The sequence below is a fragment of the Podarcis filfolensis genome (genome assembly GCF_964270895.1).
Source record: "Podarcis filfolensis genome assembly, chromosome: 3".
Lineage (NCBI taxonomy): Eukaryota > Metazoa > Chordata > Lepidosauria > Squamata > Lacertidae > Podarcis > Podarcis filfolensis.
Window position 1 is genome coordinate 35,751,890 of NC_139606.1, and position 23,478 is coordinate 35,775,367.

The following is a 23,478-nucleotide window of genomic DNA, read 5'->3' on the forward strand; positions in this document are numbered from 1 at the left end:
AATTGGGGAGTGGCAGATGAAACAAGATGGAGTTAAAGGGGGCATCTGCCGTGCTGTGGAGAAGTGAGAGGGGGTATTGGGGGAAAGGAAGAGGAATATGTCAATGCCCTTCCCTTCTTGCTATACTCAAACCTCTCCATCTTCTATCTCTCAGCTGCCTCATATGAGAGAGATAAAGGATATGGAGCCCTCAAATATTCCATAGCACCTTCACACAATGTGGCACCATATGTTGTATTTTAACATGAAGTTCCAGATTCAGTGCAGTGACTTAGAATAGGTATGAACAAGCAAGCACTCACATACGTACAACAGACATGAACTGAACTGAATCTTCTCTAACTGAGCAAGCTTACCGACAGGCTTGCTCAAGGTTTCGTAGAACATAAGATACAGGAAGCTGCCTTATACTGAGTTGGATCTATAGGTCCATCTAGCTGTGTTGTCCACACTGACTGGCAGTAGCTCTCCAGGTTTTCAGGCAGGGGTCCCTCCTACTCCTGCCTGGAGATTCCAGGGACTGAATCTGGGACCTTGTCCATGTAGACCAGACACACTACTGCTAAACTACAGCCCTTCCCTCACACATAATATATCTCATTTTCCTGCGTTTCTACAGAGGAGAATGCAAAGACACTGGTACACTTTTCAGTACCTCCTCTTCAGATGGAACACTACATGAATAAAAAAATGCATACATTAGGTATGAAGATTGCCATAGAAACCATTTCTATGAAGACAGGAAGAGAAAGCATGGGTGTTTTGTGGTGATAGCTGTATATCTAGAGGAAAACAATGGCCACCCTGATAGTAAGTGTATTTAATTGTTTCTAATGTCTTCATTCATCACCAAGAATGAGAGAATCATATGTGGATTATTATTATTTTTATAAAAAAACCTCCCAAACATTAGAATCATATTTAATTCTACTTCACTTATGATTTATCTATAGTTAGGTGAAATTAATAGCAGTCTTTGTGTACTACAAGGAAAAGAAGCTGTTTTGTGATTTCATGAAATATGAATTTGATGTTGGTAAAACCATCATAATGTTTAGAAGTTATTGCAAACAGCACAAGAAGGGGACTTTTGGAACAATCGAACAGGATTGTAATTGCACACTCCAGTCCTGCACTTCAGTTCCATACATGAATTCATCTAAAATGCAGCAGCTTAATGTGTTCTGTTGTCTACTGTTGAGTTCCGAATTATTATTATTTAAACAAAACAATAAGCAACTGAATGGGCTACCGAAAAGCTAGCCTTACCATTTAGGCCATAGTCCTAAGCATAATTATTTGTTTTTAAAAAAGTTTAATTGAAATCAAGTTACTATTAAATAAATTGCAATACTCCTAGAAAAAGAAACATCATCTATATACCTATCTACACATTTCTAAAAGCACAACAACTTTGTACTATTAGTTAGACAGCTTCTAAAATGTTAGTTTCCAAAGCTGGGCATTAATTAATTTAGAGATTAGGAGGCAGGTAACCATTCACCATTGATCCTAAACACATTTTTCTCGTCAGACTGCAAAAGTAAGGATATTATGGAAATAAGAATGTCACTGAAACATAACATTACTACAACAACAACAACAATATATTTTTTTAAAATGATCAATGCTATATTAATTTTTTTATATTTTAGCGCCAATGACCCCATCTGCACCATACATTTTAAGCAGTATTATACCACTTTAAAGAGTCATAACTTCCTCCCCAAAATCCTGGGACCTGTAGTTTGTTAAGAATTCTGTGGGTGGTTAGGAGACCTCTGTCCCTCTCACAGAGCTGCAATTCCTAGAGCTCCCTGGGAAGAGGAATTGTTAATCCCTCCTTGAGCCTCCTACCTACTCTCAGACCCTTTTCTTTGGAGGAAGCCATGGCTGTTCAAAATGGTATAGTACTACTTTAAATATGTAGGGCAAATGGGCCCAATGTTTTAGGAAAAGGACAGTTACCTTATGAAGGAAGACTGGTTAAGAAATGCATAGCAAATCTTTAAAACTGTAAAGATCTCCCCTTCTATAATAATATGGGGTAAGTAATCCTTAATATTTGATAGGAAAGTGTTTTGTCAGAGCATCATAAACTTTTCATTGAAAGTATTTTTCTTTCTTACTTCCTCCCCTCACGCTTGGAAACTGTATATGAATATTTTCTCTTTTCCTTTGTACTTCAGTTTTAGAAGTTATGCAATTATATAATCAAAGATCATTATTTTTTTTAAAAAAAAATAACATAATTGAGACTGCAAGAGGCAGTGCTGGGGAAAAGCTCATCAGCAGGGAAGCTTATTCTAACATGAATTTTCCACTGGTAGTGTTAATGAAAGCTGGTTCCATTGAAGCTGTGCAAATGTTGAATCATTAGTCCAAGAAGAAGAGAATGTCTAATAAATTTGCACCTTCCTGGGATAGGCAAACTAGTTCCTTCAGACCATTTACAGATAGTTAAAGGTGATATGTTGAAAGGGTTATATATATATAGTTATGTGTTGCTTCCTATGCAACAGGCAATCAATAAGGATCTCAAGGAGGACAAGCTATTTAGCACTTAAAATGGAAGCCAGTCATGTCAAGCTAGCAGGACATGAACAATCATGGCCAGCACTGGCCAGATCCATCACATCTCTTTTATCATGTAATGGATCCATAATAAGCGGTGTATTATTTTACACACACACACACACACACACACACACACACACACAGTCTGCTCATATGGCTTATCTATACAAAGTGATGTAGTTGCATGATCACTGTAGCATCTGATGAGGAGGCAGACCAATAATTTAAACATCCTTTAAAACCCCCCCAAAAACCTGGAATATTTTCTGATCATGGATTTACAACCTTCCCTGTATTCCACACAGGTCATACAGTGTTTAAGTGAGCAGCTCATTCCGGCTAATTGGCCTAACCCTCACCTCCCTCCTGTTTTTCCTTTGCAACCATTTCCCAACATGCTTTTCCTCCATTGTTGGATCAAACAGGACCTTGGCTAGAGGTAAGAGCAGAGGAAAGATTAAGCATAATTCCTTCGCCTGCAAATTCTTCCCTGCGAATTACCCCCCAGACCAGTACGATTTCTGGTGTTCTAGATAGTATACAGAAAGTATAGAACTGTCCTCATATGGAACGTGATCCAGACAATGAGTGTTCTCTTCTTCAAAACAAAACAAACAGGAGAGGGGAAATAATGAACACTGGCTTGACAGGTTAAAATGCCTTTCAGTGATGAAAATATTAGGTATAGCCTGCAACTTAGTCTGCACATTATAACCGTTCTTTGATTGTTTCATTTCCACTACTATGACTCATAATAATAAGGGATTGACTTAAGAGTGTAAAAGGGCATGCAAAGGTCTAATTAGCATGCGTTCAATGGCCCATGCCCTATTTCTACACATATCTTTATTGCAAGGTGGAAAAATGAGAAGCTGGAAGTCAAACGGATGCAAGGGATCTATTTTAGTTATATAAGAGTCATTGAAAGGACTGAGAAATGAAATGGCAATGTAAGTAAGCCAAGGTACAGAGAAGTCTTAAACTAGAATGAAATGGCACAGTATTTAAAACTCCATAAATCTAAGAGATATAGCAGCCATTAATGTTCTCTCTCCCCCCCTGCCCCATGCACACACACATTAGACCATTGGATCTGCCCACATACTGTGATAGCTGGACATTTCCATTCAGAAATGCATGGGGAAAACCTCTTGCCTTATAGATTTCTCCTAACTGATGGAAAATCCAAAAGGATATTTTCTTGCACATCAGGTCATGACTCAAACTGAAAAGAAAAGAAAAAAGGTAAAAGGTAAAGGATCCCTGGATGGTTAAGTCTAGTCAAAGGTGACTATTGGGTACAGCACTCAACTAGCTTTTCAGGCCAAGGGAACTGGTGTTTGTCCATAGACAGCTTTTTCGGGTTGTGTGGCCAGCATGACGAAACTGCTACTGGTGCAATGGAACACCGTGATGGAAGCCAGAGCGCACAGAAATGCTATTTAACTTTTTGCCACAGCAGTACCTATTTATGTACTTGCACTAGTATGCTAGGTTGGCAGAAGCTGGGACAGAGCAACGGGAGCTCACGCCATCAAATGGATTCGAACTGCCAACCTTCCGATCAGCAAGCCCAAGAGGCTAAGTAGTTTAGACCACAGTGCCACCTGCGTCCCTGCACTCAAACTGTAATACCCTGTTCCTTAGGTTTCAGTTGGTAAGGTTTCAATTAATATAAAAGGAGACCTTGCTTACTACTTATCTGTACTAAGAACTGGATCGGGGCCAATGATTCTAACAGTAGACCAGCCATAGATCTTCCCAGTAGTGGCCTGGGATCGGGGTCAGCTCAGCTGGCCTGCATCTTAGGGTGACCCATATCCCAGGCACGACGCTGTTCAACATCATCCCCCTCTGACAGGTAGCTGGTTCTGGATACATGCCTGATGCCTGAGCCAAAGCCTACCACCATCTGTAATCAATAAAGTTGTGGCTATTTCCAATTCCAAAATGTTGCTTTGTGTGAGTTGTTCCCCCTGTCAGACCCCTTCCCCCACTTTCATTGGGGCCCCCTGCACATGGGCTCGCAGTAGTCAGACCTTTGATCACAGATGTTGATCTGAGTTACCAATCATAAGACGATAGTCAATGGTTCCCCTCTCCCCTCCCCAGACTGTAAAATCAATTTAGCATGACCTTGGTTTGGAACAGGAATCACTGGGGTCTTGCTTGTTTTGTCTGGCAATGTGAAAGTACACAGCAGAGCCATCCCTTAATAAGTTACACTTATGTGTCTAACACATGTGATACCAAGTATAGTTTCCTTCCTTCCTTCAAAGATACATTAATAAAAGAACATGAAATCAGGGAATCTAAAACCCAGAAGGATGAAGATGTACAGGGGAGAGGAAAGAACAACCTATAGCTAATCAGATCTAATCATTTGAAATGTATTAAGTAATCAGCACAATTCTCATGAAAAAGGTCCCCTCTGACATTAGGGAAATATTATTTGTTACTAAAATCAGCATGTTTTCCTTTGAGCTGTATCAAGTGATATACAACATGTTGATACCTATGAATCACCAACGTTCTCATTTCAAACAATTTGGGTACATGCCTATTAATGTACAACTACCAGCTTTCAGAATTTAGCCAGGATTAGCTGATTGCATGTCATTAAAAGTGGGCTGAGGATCAACTAGCACCACACCACGGTATCACATGCACACACATGCTGCCCCGCAAAACCATTACTCGGTAGTTAGACTGTATAGCTATTTCTCTTGGAAGCAGATAGGAGTGAGTGGAAACTAGTCTCCCTATACAACATTGGTTTGAGATGACATGACATGTAGAATGAAGCCTCATTGATGTCAGTGGGATATTCTAGGTAAGTGTATATAGAATGGGACATTCTAGTTAAGTGTATATAGAATTGCAGACTCAGAGATTCACCTATGCATCTATGAATGGACTGATTGGGGCGGATCACCTTGTCGACTTCCTACTGAGTTTGTAAATTATTTCTACCAAGTGCTGAAAATAGTGTGCTGTAGAACCCCAAAGCTGCTGTTGTCTCCAAGAAAAAATATTCCTACACCTGTAAAAAGTGAAAATTGGATTCTAACCATCCTGATTATACACAGGCTTTACTACTTACTTTGCTTCTCATTTTCTAAAACAACTCCAGAAATAAATAAGTTACCAAAAATCTGGATTTTAACAAAATTATCTTTGCTGATTTTATACAGCGTAATAAAATACCTTTTTAAAAAAGAAAACATTCGCTCCTGGCTAAACTTTCAGGGGCCACACGAAAATAAGGCCATGGTCAGAGGCAAAAGTGTGCAGAGCATCAAAAGGGCACTTTGCCGTTACAAAGTAGCCTAGTTCTTCACACTCATGCTTTCCCCTCTATCCTCTATAAAGGCAAACAGCAATGGCAGCACAGTTCAAGGCCATGTTCCAGTGAGGCAAAAATCACTGAAGGAAAACAGGGCTGGTGAGGGATGTGGCTTGAAAGGGTGTGTAGCCTGGGGAGAGTCCTGAGGGCCAGATTGAGGGGGCTACAGGGCTGCATTTGCCCCCCAGGTCTGAGACCCCCCCCAATTTCTGATTCATCTTTCTAGCACTGCAAATGCTTCTTCCCAGATTTGGAACTGTGTCTACGGTGCTGAGTTGCCAGATGCAGAGATCCAGGTGCAACTGTATTCTCATTTCCTAATCCAGGAAAACAATGCCCATGAAAGTCTGCTTCAGCATGCTCATTGCCCTCTATCAAAAGGGTTTCCAGCCATTTGTGTTGGGTCAATGACATTTTGGGACAGCCCTTTTGTTGTTATGGGTGGCCATGAAGTCCAGAGCCAAACCAGACAAGGCAGTCTTGCCTTGAACAAATAAAACTGCCACTCAGACCAATGGCCCATCTAGCTCAGTGTCTATGGGCGGTCAAAGTCCTGGCTGAGGACGTTGGGACTGGGGGCAAAATGGCGGGGTGGGAGCAGGAACGAGAGTCCAGAAGTCAGGGTTCTGAGGGTCAGGAGCAAGGGTCCGAGGGTTGAGAAGCAAGGAGTCACGAAGTCAAGGGTCCAAGGATCAAGAAGCAGGGAGTCAGAAAGCCAAGGTCCGAGGATCAGGAAGCAAGAAGCCAAATGCAGCAAGGCAGGAAACATGTTGCTGTGGCAAAGAGCCGAAGGGAAATGCTGACCTTATATCCCTTCCCGGCTCTTGTCTCCAGGTGCTGTGAGTTACCAAGTGGCCTCACCTGTGTGGCCACTCTTTGCCCCTCCAGAACAAATGTAGGAAGGCCCCAGTCCTGCAAAGCCCTACTGGTCACAGGGCCTGGCTCCTGCACGCACTCCTGACACTCAGAAATGCCTTCAATGACTGGCAGAGGCTCTTTGGGTTCCAGGCACGTCTTCCCCCCCCCCAAGAACCCAATGCCTGTTGCCCTCTTATGCTGTGCAGTTGGGTCCATGTTTCACCAAAGAGCTCAGGCACTGAAGCAGGCTGGATGGTGACTTAATAGTGCAGTGAATGGAAAGGCCTCTCCATAAGTGGAAGCTCCATGCCAAGGAAGTGGGGTGAGACCTTGGGCAGTGGGAGCTCCAGGAGTGGCACCCCTGTCTCCTCCACCACTGGTGTTGGCAGCAGCTTTGGGCAAGATGTCACTGAAATCTTGCACAGCACTTGACATCTTGGCAGAACCCACTTTTGCCATTGTTGCTTTGCAGGTGCTGCCACTCAACCCAGGTAAGAGGGATTTCAGCAGCGGCACAACACATTCCTATTTTGCCTCAGGCAGCAAAACGGGATGCACCACCCATGGTTCCATGCACACATCAGAAGCTCCTGAAAGATCCAGAGAGCTCCTAGATTGGGGCTTACGCACACATACCATTAGATGAAAACTTTGGTGGTCCAGCTGAAGCAATAAATATTTCAGACCCTTTCCTGTACAGTAGTAATAATAAGCCACAGACTGCCTTCTGGTTCTGCATCACTTGGAGTATTCTATTTCAGACTTTCAAGCGAGAAGGTAGATCATCATGCTGCTTTGTAGAAATTGGAATCCTAGTTTTGTATTAATGTTGACAGTATTCTCTAACCTACAATCTAGGTCAGATCTCAGCTGAAAATGGAGAGGAACAACACATTTGCTTTGAAGTCTGGTTGTTTGCTTGCTGCTGTATAAGTAATTATTAATATTAATGGTGTAAAGTTAAGCTCTCCTCATAAATTATTTACCCAAAGACTTTATTGTAAATGATCGTGTATCGCTGAAATATTAAAGTTTAGAAACGATCCAATGCTGCTTCTTGTTTTGACAATTTCCCTTATTACGGAGATAATATTCTAACTCAAGCACAAAAGGTTCACATTTGTTTCCACTTATTTACACATAATTGAAGTACTGTATTGTTAAGAGGGGGGAAATTCAAAGGAACTTATAAGACTAGCCTGAAAAATGCCCGTGGGACACTGGTAATATATTTTCACTTTATCTTATTATTGTCTGTCGAGATTGAAAGAAGCTTGAAGTCTGGAATAGAATTTTTGGCACATAATGCCTTAAAATACAATAGTAGGATAAATGAAATGTATCACCTAAACTCAGACTTGGGGGGGGGGGTACCTGGGTACACTTGCCCAGGCCTCAGAGCCCAGCCCACCCCAGCTTTGAGTTTATAACTTTATTGTAAGAGTCCCTCCTCAGACTTCAGACTAGTACTGCATGGGTGTGCCTAAAACGATGTATTTTTACCCAGAAACAAGTGCCACTGATTTCAGTGGGACTTACTCCTAAGTAAACATTCACAGAATTACAACCATAGGAATATACCTCTCTCTTTATGTGTGCATGCACGTATACACCCCTCTGTGTGTATATGTATATGGGGAATAAGTTGAGTAGTTAATGTGCATAACAAGCAACCATTGTGCACATTTACCAGGCCTCATGGAAAATGTGCACATCATGTTTCCATGAAGAGGTAATTGTGCACATTTTCTGGTCAATATCCTTAATCTCCAACAGACCTTGGGAAATGTGCATATATCAAGTGAATTTTGGACATTTTCTAGTAGTCATTATGCATGATCCCCAGCAGGCCTCTCTCTTCTGCCTGCCCCCCACTCCAGAGTTGCTTACAAAGATCAGATAAAGGACTAGACATTCACAATGCAGATCTCCCTTTAAGGAAGAAATCTAAAATAATGTAAATATACATACTTTATTGGGGAAGTGGGAGAGGACAGTCAGCTCTGGCATTATTTTGTTGGTTGGAAGAGAAGAGGAAGTGTGTACACAGAGGGAAAGGATGGTGGCTGGAAAGAAGAGGGGAAAGTAAGAGGCAGAGGAGAAAGGCAGAAAGAGGGAAAAGGGAAGGACAGAGAGGGGGGAAAGAGTAGTGAAAAGATAAAAAGGGTGAGATGAAGGGGAAAGGAGGAACAAGGAGGTGAACGGAGCTAAGGGAAAGGGAAAGGCAAAGGCAAAGGAAGGCAACCAGAAGATGAATGAATGAAAGGATAAAAGCCAAGGTGAAGAATAGAGTGAAAGGCCTGCAGGATGCAATGTCCTGGCAAATTAAGCACATGACCTATCCCTGCATGGGGACAGTACTCCAAAATCAGAAAAGACTGATTATAGCATTCATAGGATTTGTATGTTCCTGTTTTTAGATGGATTATGCTCACAATTGTTTATAGACTTTATCGTTCCTTGTAAAGTCTAAATTTCTCTCTCTTTATGCCAGAAAATGCCTCATTTGTCATTAGTAGCAATCCATTATCTTTCTTTTGGGGAAAACACACGTGCATGCCTATCCATGAGTCACCATCCTCAAGAAAATTAATATAATAAATATTTCTACATTCACATGCTCTTGCTGGTGATGAACATTGTTGAATAACTCCCTTGTTAACCTTGAACAGAAGGAAATATTTAATGTAACTCCAGCACCCGAGAGGTGCAGAGAGAGAAACAATCCAAATAAGCACTTTAAATATTTGAACAGATACTAGAGTTGTGGCGGATGGAATCTTTTCATGACTGCGTGCCATTTGGATGTGCTTTGCTCTTTGTTCTGTTCAATGAAATATATAAAAAAAGAACCAGAGAAGGATATTTTTCTGATGTAAAGGTAAAATGACCTAATTTTACTTAAGAACATAGCATACTCGCACGCAGGCTGATTAAAATAAAATAATAAAACCAAAGAGAATGTTATGACATTCGGGTAGGGGGAAGTGAGATACATCATTTTATTTGTTGAGTTTTCTCTTCTTAGTTCTTATAGTGCAGGAGTATGGAAGTGGATCCAGCCAGTATTTCCTGCACTCCCCATAGTCCAAGCTGTGTGCTTGACGATTACCTGGCACCACAAGCATTGCTGAGGCTTCAAATCAATGTGCAATCCAACAATCAGCTGATCATCAGAGCTTCCAAACAGACATGCACTGTTCTTTGACATCCCATTGACCAGCTGACGGCCAGGGCTTCAAAGCACTACATATAGTTCAATGCCAGTCCTGAGCAAACCACTTTTTGGCTCAGCCACATATCCACTTGTCCCGCATCTGACATCAGATGTTGGGCAGATGGGCATGACTTGGCCAGACAGCCTCAAAGGACTAATGGAGAGACCCAGTGTGCCTAATTAGGTTTTTGAGGTGGGCCTCTGGAAAAGTGAAGGGATTGATAGATCAATCTAGCTGTTGAGTTTACTTCTTGTAAAGCTCTTGATGAACTCACTACTTATGTGCCTAGTCAGTCTATTATTATTTTTTTAATACTGGAACCAGTCCACAAAATTCATGCTTGTGCTTCTCACCTCAAATCTCAAAACCAGGAGCCAACATGACAACTGTGGAACTCATGGAAGAACAGATGACACCACTTTTGTACACAGGGCCTTTGCATATAGGTAGCAAAGTGTAATTTGTAATTAATTGCAGAACTGTAACAGAATGACCCAAGATTTGCCACTAAATTCTGTTTGTGGTAGAACTCAGTAGCATCTCTAATCAAAGTTTCGGCTTTAAAAAACAAAAAAAATAAATTATTAAAGATTTTTGTGTTTTAAAAAAGCACATGCGTTGTCTCTTTTTCCGGTTGTGTTTTCTACAGATCAATTACATTTGTTGTGAGACAATATTTTGTATGCAGTATAGGCTTGTGGAAAAGTGGTGAGCTAGATTTCTGTGCAGTTGGCTAGAGCACTGGTAATGAAAAATAGATCTCAAAAGAAAGAAAGAAGAACTCTGTATATTTCATGGTTTTTTAAAAAAAAATCTGTAAAAACAGAAGATTGATTTTCAACGTGCTGAATGGTCTTTGAGCAATGATATGTTTTAGACATATAAATGACAGCAGTGGGAAAATCTGATCCATTTTGTATGTGAGGGGGGATATCTATTTAACTACATACATATCTTCCAAGCACCACCAAATGTCAGTCCACATGCAACATGGTGAAACAGAATACTGTAAGTTAATGAAATCAACCAAACAATGTACTTGGGTGTGCAACAGTCATGTGAAACCTATATTCCATATAAAATTCACACTGTTTAAAAATTGTATATGTGTATATGACCTATGAAACGTTCAAACACATTTGGCTAAGGAGAAGCTCAGCTACATTTCTTTTGTGGTTATAAAGCCTCTCTGATCTTGAATTCTGAATGTATCAAAGCCTGTTTGGCAGGAAGACACAGTTCAACTAAGGAACCGTCTAAACATCTTTTTCACTGTACATTCATGATGTTTGTGCTCATGATAGTATTGGGACAGTTATATGCAGTCCCGCTTCCAATACTGTTTCCACCTGCAAATATTTCAGGGTGGACATACTGCTTCATTTCCAATCGATGCATGTCCTGTAACCGGTTGAAATCTTTTAAGCTTTTGTAATGCAAATGTTCTGGGTTTCTTTGTCCTGCTTTTGTTGCACTATAGCACAAGAGTGCCCTTCCAGATTACAATAACATTGCAGTAATACTGGGAATGCACCTCAAACCGGCAAATAAAGCTGCAGGATGTGTGGAAAGTCCAGTATATGGCCACCACTAATGCACTATTGTTATAGCAATGCAATGCTACATAATACCCGCCCCCTAGCCTGGAGGGGCCCTAAGCGGAAGAGTGTTTCCCCTCATAAGTGAGGCCAGGCTGTATTCAAATTTGAAAACAGCAGAAGTGTCCTATTTTTAGTGTAATGGCCATAGTTAACAAAGGACATTAGATGGTTTTCCACACTTGCATCCTTTGTAAAACTGAGAGAGACTAAGGATGAAGCAGTGGAAGTGCGATGTGGTGCTTCAAAGTCACAACCCATCAAAAAGCCTTTTGGGGCAGCGGTTCTTCCCTAAATCAAAGTAAAAGCATGCTAGGCTAGCGCTTTATTCTTTGCTGTGGCAGCTGTTCACTATATCACAGAGGAGGTTGGCTGCTCCAAGTGAGGTCTGTAAACCTACTACATTGAGGCCATGACCTAACTTACAAAGTTGAAATCCAGAAGCCCAAGCCAAGCTCAGAGAGACAGAGATGGGGGGGGGGGGGGGGAGAGAGAGAGAGAGAGAGAGAGAGAGAGAGAGAGAGAGAGAGAGTGAGCGATCACTTGTGTAGGCAAACGTTGTCTGCTGATCCCGGCAATTAATGAATTTAAATGCCAGTGTAGCATAGGTAACACAAGGCTCGCTTTAAAATAAGCACCTGGCCATGGCTCCTGGAGACAAAATTAAATATGAGATGAATAATAATGACATACCTGGCAGCACTGATAAAGACAAGGCTTAAATGACTAACGAGTGTGATAGCAGCTGTAGTGAAAGAAGCTGACACCCACAAAGCATGCGATAAACCAGCATTAGAAGGCAAAGGTGTCACTGAAGCGAAAATATCCCTTATAAATCTCTGCCCAGAATATTTTACATACATTAGTTGTACATGAAGAAATGAAAAGCTGAAACTGTATCTGCGGCTAGGAACAACAAAAGGAATGGGGGGAGCGGTGACGTTTTCTGTTATTTATACGTTTGCAAAGTATCTACAATGCTTACATTCAAGAAATCACATATTTGCTTCAAAGCAGCCTTCCCCAAGCTTGGGCCCCCTTACGTTGTTGGACCAAACCACCCAGAATTCCTGCCCACTGGCCATGCTAGGTGAAGATGATGGTGGTTGAATGACACCTGGCGCCAAAGGGTGCTGCAAATGTTTGATTTAGGTGAATGTTTTGGATTAGGTAAAAGACGTACTAACTTTACTCTGCTACACACACACACATAGCATTCACACTGTGCTAGAAAAGATAAACACAAGCAAAGTGGCACATTGTCCTCTGAGAGGGTAAGATGAGACAGTTTAAATGGTACACTAACCAACCTCAATGAGGTCCTGCACTAGGGGTTGACCTGTGGGGAACTGGCCAAGACCCACACTTATGCTGTTGGTCCACTGCCAAAGCCCTCTGGCCTTCCTTCTCTGCCTTCCTTTGCCATCCACTGGCCCTCTTGAAGCAACAGAGCCAGCAGGTGACAAGAGAGAGAGAGCAGGTAGAGGCCAAAGCCTTTCTCCTCCTCACTGCCATTACTGCACATTCACCTTTGCTCAGTGATAGCAGTGAGGATGTGGAGCAGAAGTTGCTGCTCATTTACTTTGCCTGCTCCCTTCGGATGTCGTTGGTAGGGATTGAGCTAAATCAGCAGCAGTGGTGGCAGCTACTCTGAAAATGCTTTGCTTTGGGGGCTGGGGAGCCCAGAAATCCGGAGTGAACAATGTCACCAAGAGTCAGTATTGCTATTCTTGCTAAAAACTGTTGCATGTAATATAGTGCCCAGCTTAGCTATTAGATGATGAACTAAGCAGGTTGCTTATTGCTCATTTCACCATCTGTGTTAACTTTGCAGCAAAATCTAAAGGTTCACACTTGGATCTACTGAAGATTAAATTGCAAATAAAATAAAAATAAAAATGCAAGTGCAGGTGAAAATCTCCCAGCTAAAAATGCAGACATAAAGAAATATTTCATTATTCATTTCACAAACTCATTTAATTTCTGACAACCATATCCACTTTCTATGTAGAATCAGTGAGGCGGCCACCCAACTGAGTAATAAATTTACATGTAGTCTGAAACAAAGGGGTATTGTTTTCCCTGGAAGCCACTGTTTTACCATATTGTTATTACTCTGACCGTTGCCTGGAAGATCCCACATATTATGGGTTAATGTACTGGATGGGATGGCATTACAATGAGATTCAGCCAATCAGGAATGGACACAATGATTGGGAAGTGATGGGAAGTGAAGTCGGTTTTGTTGGCATTTCGTAAATATATCACAGTGGTGCATAGAAAGAAAAAGTCTAGGAAGTCTGCTGGTTGAAAGAATAAAGAAAAATTAAAGTTTATCAGTTATGGCAAACCAAGCCATTCTGAGTACAGGCTTGCCAAAATGAGGCATTAGCACACACCAGCTCATATGTGGACTAACAAACTTGGAGAGGAAACAGGAGGAAATCCAAAACCCGAAAGAAAGTAATCTATTTTACAAACATGTATTTACTATAAGGTAGGAATCGCTGGGGGAAACTAGGTTGTCTTCCTATCCCCACGACGCGGCTGGTTAATATATAACTTATTGCAAGTGTTGTTGCTTTACATTGAAGAAGGTTAAGCAATCAAGTGTATATATTTGCAAAACATACTGGAAAAAAAATCACTGCAAAGGGAGTCCTTTTCTAGCATTAAAAAAATTGTTTACAATAGGAGTGGTTTGTGCTCAACCCAGGTTAATCCACTCCCACTAGTAGTAAGCTACCAACCAGCTCTAGCATATTTTGCCACTGATTCATCAGCCTGAGGTATAGTTTTCTAATTACATAGGAGCATATGAACCCTCACCTGAAGTATAAATTGGTACAGCCCAAACACTGGTTTTCTACCTCATCTACTCCAAATGAGAATGAGGTTTAAATGGCAGCTCTAAAATAACAACTGTTTGTGACATATAAAATACCTAATATTTTAAACATGACCGGATCTTTCAGGTCTATATATGTTATGCACACTTTCATATGAATCATCCTCTCAAAGAAATAGCCATAAACCTTTAGGCAACAATATATCTACCAAATGGAAGTTAAAAAAAGAAGAAGCAGCAACAACTCACCAGACAATGTCAGCTGGTAAGGGGTAACAGTTGAAACTACTACTGACATGCTGTGTGACTGTGATAAGGGGATGTCTGAACTTGCCGTATGTTCTTCATCTGTATTATCAGTCCACTTCAAATACTGCTGTGAAGTACCATCTATTACAGTTAAAGCCTGATTTTCATCAGAAAATGAAAGGTACTGTGTCGCTGAGATTTTCGCAAAGTACGTTTGTGTAGGGAGTGGCTGGTCAGCTAGTACTGAAGAGGATGCCATATCAGAAAAGGCTGATAAATGCCCACGAAGAAAAGCAACCACTGAACTTCTTTTTGAAATGCCTGCATGCTCAAGGTGCAAATCAAAAATCCTCTCTGAACTTCTTGGTTCATGTGATGTGGACTTATTGGAATGAGATGCAACATGGGCGCCATTTTCTTCTTGAAGAGCATCGCTCAGATAAAATGCTAACAATGTATCCTGAGTCAATGACTGAGACATCTCCATAACTGGATCATGTGATGTGTAGTCCAGCTGTTCCACGTCAGTTAATTTCCTACTCAAATACATGTTTGATCTTTGAGAAGCTGAGATGGTCGGAAATGATGGCTCTAAATGGACAGTTTGTAAAAGAACAGTTGCTACGCAGTCCAAATAAACACATGAGAATTCAGTGCTTGGTTCCTCCAAGGGCGTAGTTCGAAAATACCCTTCTGTAGTGAATTTATATCTGCTTTGTTCAGTAGGATGCAAGGAAGATACTTCTGTGAATTTTGCCGATGATGCCGTTCCCCAAGCTGAAACAAATGAATGCCCAGAAGTACCGGCAGTAGATCTCATTAATGTGGAGCAGCTGCTTAATAAGACCAAATTCATCCAGAACGCCTCATGAAGGAGAGGCTCTTTGCTATGCAGAACCTGATCTGAGAATTCATTGGAGAGTTTCATGTCAGCTGAAGAACCTGTTGCACATGTTTGGTTTAATTTGCTTAAAGAACCTGTAGTTTGCCAGTTGAGGTCAAAGGATGTTTGCCTTTTGGATTGCTGCATAACTGATGAGCTAAAGCCGCCTACCTTTTCTGAAATGGCTGCTTCAAGAGGGAAAACAGATATCACAGAGGGCTTCGGTAAAATCCAGTCTTTGCCTATCGATATTAGGGAAGCAGCTGATTGCTCTCTAGTATCCTCTTGAGGCAACATGGAGAGAACTGAAAAAGCAATTGCCAGAGTGGCAGGCTGGAATCTGGGGGAGAGTAAGGAGTGACTATTTAATTCAATCAAGGTCTCTGGTATGCTACTAATTACTGAGCTCACGTCTGTAGCAGATAAAGCAAGAGCCTTATGGTTCCCTACTGACAAACTTTGCACAGAGGGAACTGGAACTGTCATTAAGGAGTCTGTGATAAATGAGGTTATATCATACTCATCTTGTGAGAGTGAGACTAGTGTTAAATCTCCTGAACTATCAATCATTGTCCATGGCTCAGTTGTTATGTCGGACGTTATTCTTGTTGCAAACGGACCTGAAAATCCCAACAACTGTGAGGTGGGAATGTCTGCTGTGGAAGTGAGCAAGAAGGCTGCTGAAGACTCACTGTTGGTGGTTAATGATCCTAGTCCCGTGCCTTCAAGTGGTATGCTGGACATTAATTTAGCCATGCTAGAGGTTGCAAGAATCCCATGGTTGAGAAAGTCTGTCTTTTGCAGACCTTTAGAGGATAAAAAGTAAGGGGGGCAGTTAGAAGAAAATAAAAAATGAACAACTTTGGCCCTAGGCTGGATCGGCAGCAAATTGCATTGCTACCTGAAAACCATTAATTCTCACCCAGGCACCCCAGAGCAGACAAATACAACTCCGTAAATCATATTCTTAATAAAAGTGTAAGAAAAATTTTAGTGACCTCAAGAGCTGACTAAATGCAAAGCCTCACATTATTCACATGGTGAGGGCTGTAGCCAGAACAAATAGCATTGCTTGGAAGAGATGTATTAAATTTGCTAAATCAATTTTTTCCCTGAGAATCAATATAAAAAGGATAAATTACAGATCTGTACCATTGAGAACTTGAGGGGCTGCCACGATAAGCTGGAAAAGTTACAAAGATAATTATATTTACAAATTGGGTCGCATTTAATTTGCTTATCTACATCAAGAAGAAATATTACTTAGATTTTTTTTAAAAAAAGGAAAGAAAAACAGCAAAAAGATCAGGCTGAAAGAGGGAACGAAGCATGCATTTTGAAGTTCGCTATTGAATAGCACAGTGTTTAGAAGAGCTGTAGTTGAATGAATAGGCTCAGACACATGACACTCAAAATAGGCCACTGCATTTAAGATACTATTCCATTTTTAATGGTTTCCATGCTAGCGGATTCTTTTCCTTTCTGAATTTGAAGCACAAAGGAGTGAGAAGAAAAGTGGAAATGTGCAAAACCCAGAGGAGCTTGTTACAGGCATTCTTATGTATGAAAACATCAAGAGGTTGGGAAAAGATGCACACAAGAAAGATACATGCCAGGGAAAGGAAAAGCAACTTTCTCAAAGCGCCATCATCTGCCTTCCAGTCTGAAGAGGATTGCACTAACAGAGGGGGCAGAGACGTATTAGGGAGCATACAAAGTCACACATATTAGCCAAGCTCAAATGAAAAGCCAAACAAGTTATGGAAAAAATGCAATTCTCTATACAGTGTAGGCCAACAGCTGGAGTGGAGAGGGGGATATTGTCCCTGAGTGCTTTTGCACTCAGTCCACCAGGAGTTCTAATAAACAAAGAACGGCATTCAAATTGACAGAGATAAGACAGGTGCTTAGTTAAAATAAAGAGAGCAGGATTCAGAGTTTGGGGAGGGGGATTCTGAAAGAATACAGACGAGAAACACAGAATACAGAAGACATTAATCCTTATAAAAATAATTTAAAACTGCACACACTGAAAGGGCAGGGTTTCATTTAGAACCTCTCAGTCTTTTATTTATAATACTTGTACTTTCTTACCTGTGGAAGTTTGAAAAATATAAAGGTCAGAAGGCGAGAGGCTTGGATGGGCTGATGCGAGGCCTCTCTGTAATGGCTCACTAGGGGGCACTCCTTCCATTTTGATGATGGTTTGTCCCCTTTGGGGGACTGCAGGTAAACAGGTGATATTGTTTATTCCATCCACACAGAGAAACCCAGCAGGGCAGGTACGTATTAAGCAATCGTTGTAATTAAGCTCACAGCTTCGGCCCTAGAGGAGAAGTTTTTAAGAAGTCATTATGAAGGCCATTTCCATTTCCTTGTCACATTAAATGGTTCAAATTATTGCTTTCTTTTGATTCCGCCTCCCCCCCACCCAAAAAGAAAAGAAAGAGATACTGTCTTATTTCAGCTGGGCAGACTGCACTTCCCAAAATTAATTTAACCCCACTGAGATTTTTCCCTTTATTGATTTCATGACAGAGACCCAGGCTTTTCAATTGCAATTTAATTATGGCATTTTGACTTCCAATCAGTTCAAAGCGCAAACTACCGGTATTAAAATAAAGATTCCATCTCACAGTCCCTATCACATTCTATATCCTAAAACAGTTTTGTTCCCAAGTTGTCTGCCTTTTAAAGTTAACAATATGCTTCTCGGAGATTGAACCAAAGTGATATACAAGGGTGTAAACAAAAAATACGTTCTGGTGCTATAATTACTTTATGTTGTACTGTCTGAAAAGTACACAGCTTATTCCACACTTTAACTTGATTTGTGCAGCATGAGGATGCCACATCCTTACAAAGCAGGTTGCAATACATTGAAATTGAACTAGCTCTTGGGGAATCAAGAAATGTGTTGCCTGTCTAAGGAGCCACAGGATGGCGTTTGCTATGGCATGCCAATCTTTTCTTTCTTTCCACTGAGTATGCACTCTTTGCAAAGCCTGCCTACTAGTCACAGCACTAGTCACAGTTGCAAATACTATCATGGCTAGGGATGGAATTTTCTGAAAATCTCAATATCAACATTGTGCACACAGATTTATTTTTTTTGTCAATTCCTACCTTGCATCTTGGTCTTGACACACAGTTAGCACTAGGCCTGTTTGACCTTTTCTTCTCTCTGTGTTCAAGGTATGTGTGTTTGTGTGCTTCTGCTCAGTTGTGCCTTTATGCAAATAGAAAGACTCCTTCCATTTGTGGAAGAGTCTTGAACTAACAAAGGCGTCCAATAATGGAAGAGGAAGGGAGGGGATATTCAGATTTCTCCTTCTCCACTCAGGTTTGTGCCACCTCCCAGAGGGTTCCTCAACCATCCAGATCAGATTGTCTGGAAGGGGCAGAAAGGGAATGGATGGGGGAGCAGGAACAGATAAGTATCTTTTCCCCTCCATCCACTAGTGGAGGGATTTGCTGGGTTAAAATTCCTTCTACTCATGGAATGGAACAATTGGATTCCACCCACATAGCCCACATGTCCGATCATATAGTGTTTGGTCCAGAAAACCTTGTGCCAACATGAATATCCTGCTCTGTAAAAGTTCCCCTTATCCTTCCTTATCTTCGCTCAAAAATATGTGGCTAATGTCCCCTGAAAGCCCCAGTCTGAAGCTTCAAATGAGAACTATCAGGCAAAATAATTCCAGCCGGCCCTTCCTTTTGTTTTTATTTATCCAAAGCATCTTTTTCTATTAAAAAAGTCCAAGTTGTGTGTTGACAGAGATGAAATAATGCAGTTGTTCAGCTCTTTGAGATTTCAAATTGATGTATTATATAATTAAACTATTGGGGAGTGATACTAAATAAACCGCATACGTAAATCACTTTGATCTTAAGCATTTTTTTCTTCTTCAAACAGCAGTTTCTTCCCTATTCGTGTCTCTCCCCACACACCCGCAACAGTAGGAAAAGAATGGGATTCATCTGAATAACTGCTTGCATATCTTGGGAGATTTATTGTAAAGCTGACAAATAAATAATGCATATCTACTGAACAGGAAATTTGTTGTGCATTATTAGCCAGAAATCCAAATTCAGCAAGAGCAATCTGCACAAGGTAACAGGATAAGATCTGGTGCGAGTAGAACAGGCAGGATAAAATCACTACGGCAAAGAAACAGGTTTGTATACATGGACACAATTCCTGGCTCAAGTGTAAAAAAGGTTAATGAAATGGGAAGGGTGGATTTAAACAGAGCACCCTTAGGAAACAGAATATTCTGCAACTTGATTGGATTATGGATGCAGGGTGCCTTTCCCTCTTCTACAGTTGCTTTTTTTTTTTTAACAACACAGCCATAGAGTTGTGGTGTCAGGGTGTGCGTGTGTCTCAGCTCAAGAGTGACTCAGCAAACCTAAGCAGCACTAGACACTTGACTGGTGCTGTTACAGCCAGTTTATAGCACAAAGGTAATTTTCAACTGGGGATTATATAAGCCTAAAACTCCAAATTTAACTTTGATTCTTCATGGAAGAATCCAGATATACCCCTGCCAGGGAAACATTCAGCATCTTCTCAGAAATTATAGATAAAGAGGTGGACACGTGCATGACTGCACCACTTCAGACAACAGATGAGGACTCAAACTGAGCAACACAAGAAGGAGAAGCAGGCAAAATCCCCCTTCCCTGATACTTAGTTTTCCATGCACGGAGAGGACTGTGGGTATGTGCAATCATAACACATCTAGCAAGATTTTCAATAGCATACCACAAATCCAGGTTTGCAGTAACAGGTGTAGCCAAAGCCTGGTTCATTCTGGATGCAAATCCCATGCATGCAGGGATTTGATGCACATTCATTGATATCCTCTTCACAACGGAAGCCTTCCCAGCCTGTTAGAATGAAAAAAGTGTATCTCATTGACCTTTGCTATTGTAAAAACCATGTTAAAAGTCTCTCTCTCTGTGTGTACACATCCAAATCTCTTGATATGTCTCCCCTGCCCCATTCAAACAAAATAGTAAAAAATAAAACACGGACCAAGTGTCCCTATTTTCCAGTTCCCTAGTGTGCATCACCATGCCTGCTTGGTCCTGTGCTGAGCAGGGAGAAGTGAAGAGAGTTTGTACCCACATTTGCCTTCTGCCCCATCTGACTGAGAACCCAAAGTTACAGGTATCCCTGGTCAACGCAGAGGATTCTGCTGGTATTCAAGTGAATGTGAGCAAACAAAACAAAAACTTCAGACCTCTGCTCAACACAGGAAGGTCAAGGACTGGGGAGACGGGGGGGGGGGGGGAGGGAGGCAGATGTGTGGGGGGAGGGCGCCTAGGGCTGGCATGTGTAGCTTTATGCTTACTACATGTGGGGAGATTTCCTGTTCATGCAGAACCTAAACAGCACCAGTAACATCCTACACAAAACTCTTGTTTGCTGTATTTTTAGGACAAACAATTAAAAATGCATGTTTCCCTAAGAACAGAAAGCCAAGATAGAAAAAAAAATACTATAGCATGCGTCTCAAATATATCATACATGCAATATGTGAGATATATTTATATAATACACATACACCCCCCATCTAACTGATTTCAATGGAAGAGTGTTAATCATATGTGTCTAAATCTCTCTCCTCTTAATCTTTCCAAGTGCTTAATGCTGGCTCAGTGGTGCCCATTAAGCATTTAGCAACAGGGAGGCAAACTATCAACCCTGTCGTTTCTAAAGCAGCCACTGGAAGCTCCCATTTTGATCAGAGCAGTGACTCTGAGGAAACTGGATCCCCTCCCCTCAATGCTATATGTCCAATCTCAATCTCTAAAGCTGCTACAACCCCCCAGTGCCTGCTTTAAGTTGAAAATGAAAATGTTGGCATATCTCAAAGGAGTCGACTCATAGGGGCAGTTCCATTCAACTGGTGTGTGTGCACTGCACCAGGTGATCGATTATGTGGGGTGGGGTTTACCTGTCCTCCCCCCAATATTTTATTCAAGTTGGCACCCCTGACATACCTGGTTACAGATTCCTCACATCCCAAGTGTGCTGCATAAATAAGGGTCAATTGCTGCCAACAGGCATACAGCCATGGAAGGCCAGAATCCAACAAGCTGCCTTAGACATGACTTTTGATCGGCAGGTCCCTTGTGCTATTTCAATATGCTATTGAAACCCCCCCTCAGTTTTGTAAGTTGCTTGCCTTACAGCAGTTCAGAAGCCCTTTGAATTGGCAGAACTAATTGTGTAGTTATTTGCAATCCAGCCAAGCTGAAGACACAAGGAAGTGAAGGGAGAGAGGAAGCACATGACACCAGGGATGTTCTAAACAAGGGTATTAATCTTAAGGCACATGTTTATTTAGTTGCATTTATTTTCAGAAAGCCACTACTCCCCCCCCCCACCTGATGATATGTTTGAGGGCCAGAAGACTGTCTGAAACGATCCCATTAGATGTGTCCAATTCCAAGAACTGTCTTAACTCAAAGTGCAAACAATTTGTTCCACCATTTTCTTTCACAGTAATGTTTAATCATTCTGTTTAAACCATGGAACAATTAACCACTTTAAAATGCAAATTAAAACACCCCGTTCTACCTTTGGACTTCAGACAATATTTTAAGTGCATTCAGTGGCTTCCCTTGAAAAGTGTCTATTTTGATCAAGAGGTTACATCAATTTGCACCTCAGAATCACTCTGGAAGCAAGACAATCAGAGTTTCCGCATGCATTACTTTCTGTTTACAGAAAAGCATTAGCTCCAGAGCTTAATTTCCAGTATGTGCTGCTTTATCTTGGTATGTAAAAAAAGAATGTTCTTTGCATTCAAAAGTCCTTCAGGAGTTAAATCCTTTATGACACGAAAATGCTTTAATTCAAAATATCATTTCAGTGGTTACCTTCCTGACATCTGCAGAAGTATCCATTAATAAGGTCTTCACAGACGGCGCCATGCTGGCATGGTGATGAGATGCACTCATTAATGTCTGCTTCACAAAACTGACCAGAGAATCCATCCAGGCATCTAAAGATTTAATAAATTCCATAGTACAATATAAACATAGTGCAGTATAGTACAGTTGGTTTTTTTTCTTGAATAAATATTTTATTTATATATTTTTGACACATTCAATCTTAGTTTAGACTACTTTTTGTTAGATAACCACCACCTATTATGTTATTTGTACATTCACATTGTTCATCCTAGAGAGGACCAACCTTGGCCCAGAAACCACTCTTATGGGCTGCCAAGTTGCACTGTGGAAAACCTCTTCCCCTTTTATGACCACATGACACTTGCTTTTAAGATCCATTTCAGTCTACTTTACAACACAACATTGTGGCAGAAAACAATCTGACGACCTACACAAATTATTGTAACCTGGGGGTTGATGGATTTTTTTGCTGGACTATTGATTTTGTGGGACTTCTCAACCGCTTTCCATGTTTTCAGGCATCAAGTTCTTCTGGGATGTCTTGATGGATTCAGGGCATTACTTTGTGATGGTTCCACTTCCGTGAGATGAGATGGGGTATGCTCAGTAGGCAGAGATCTTGGCCAGGTGACCCACACAGGAGGCAGGCAGATGCAGCTTCCTCAGGCGGCAGAACCCCAAGAGGAGGCACCTTCACAGGAACTCTGCCCACTGAGATCTCATGGTATCTTGTTGTAGCCCACCATTGCTGTTTTGTGAGTGCTGCGGCATGATCCAGGTAAAGGAGGCTTGGGGGGGGCAGGGCTTTGGCAACAGCAGGGCAGCACCTTCCTATTTCACCTCAGATGGCGAAATGGGATTGGGCTGCCCCTGCCAGAAATTCCATAGCTTCTGATTCTTCCCAGGAGATGTGCTGTGTGGGGCTCACCAGATTGCACTGTCCAACTCACAGTGTTTAATATTTATAT

The 23,478-nt window shown here is 41.3% G+C and overlaps 1 protein-coding gene across 7 annotated transcripts in view; it reads right to left on the bottom strand.

Moving 5' to 3' along the window:
• EYS (eyes shut homolog) overlaps positions 1-23,478 on the bottom strand; it is a 476,514-nt gene that overhangs the window by 257,763 nt on the left and 195,273 nt on the right. For all 7 annotated transcript variants that reach the window (XM_083606894.1, XM_083606889.1, XM_083606892.1 and 4 more), the window contains 3 exons: positions 22,475-22,599; positions 20,349-20,473; positions 17,672-17,903 (listed from right to left, as the gene is read on the bottom strand). In XM_083606894.1, coding sequence (XP_083463020.1) covers positions 17,672-17,903; positions 20,349-20,473; positions 22,475-22,599 — 482 coding nt within the window. The remainder of the gene's footprint in view (positions 1-17,671; positions 17,904-20,348; positions 20,474-22,474; positions 22,600-23,478) is intronic.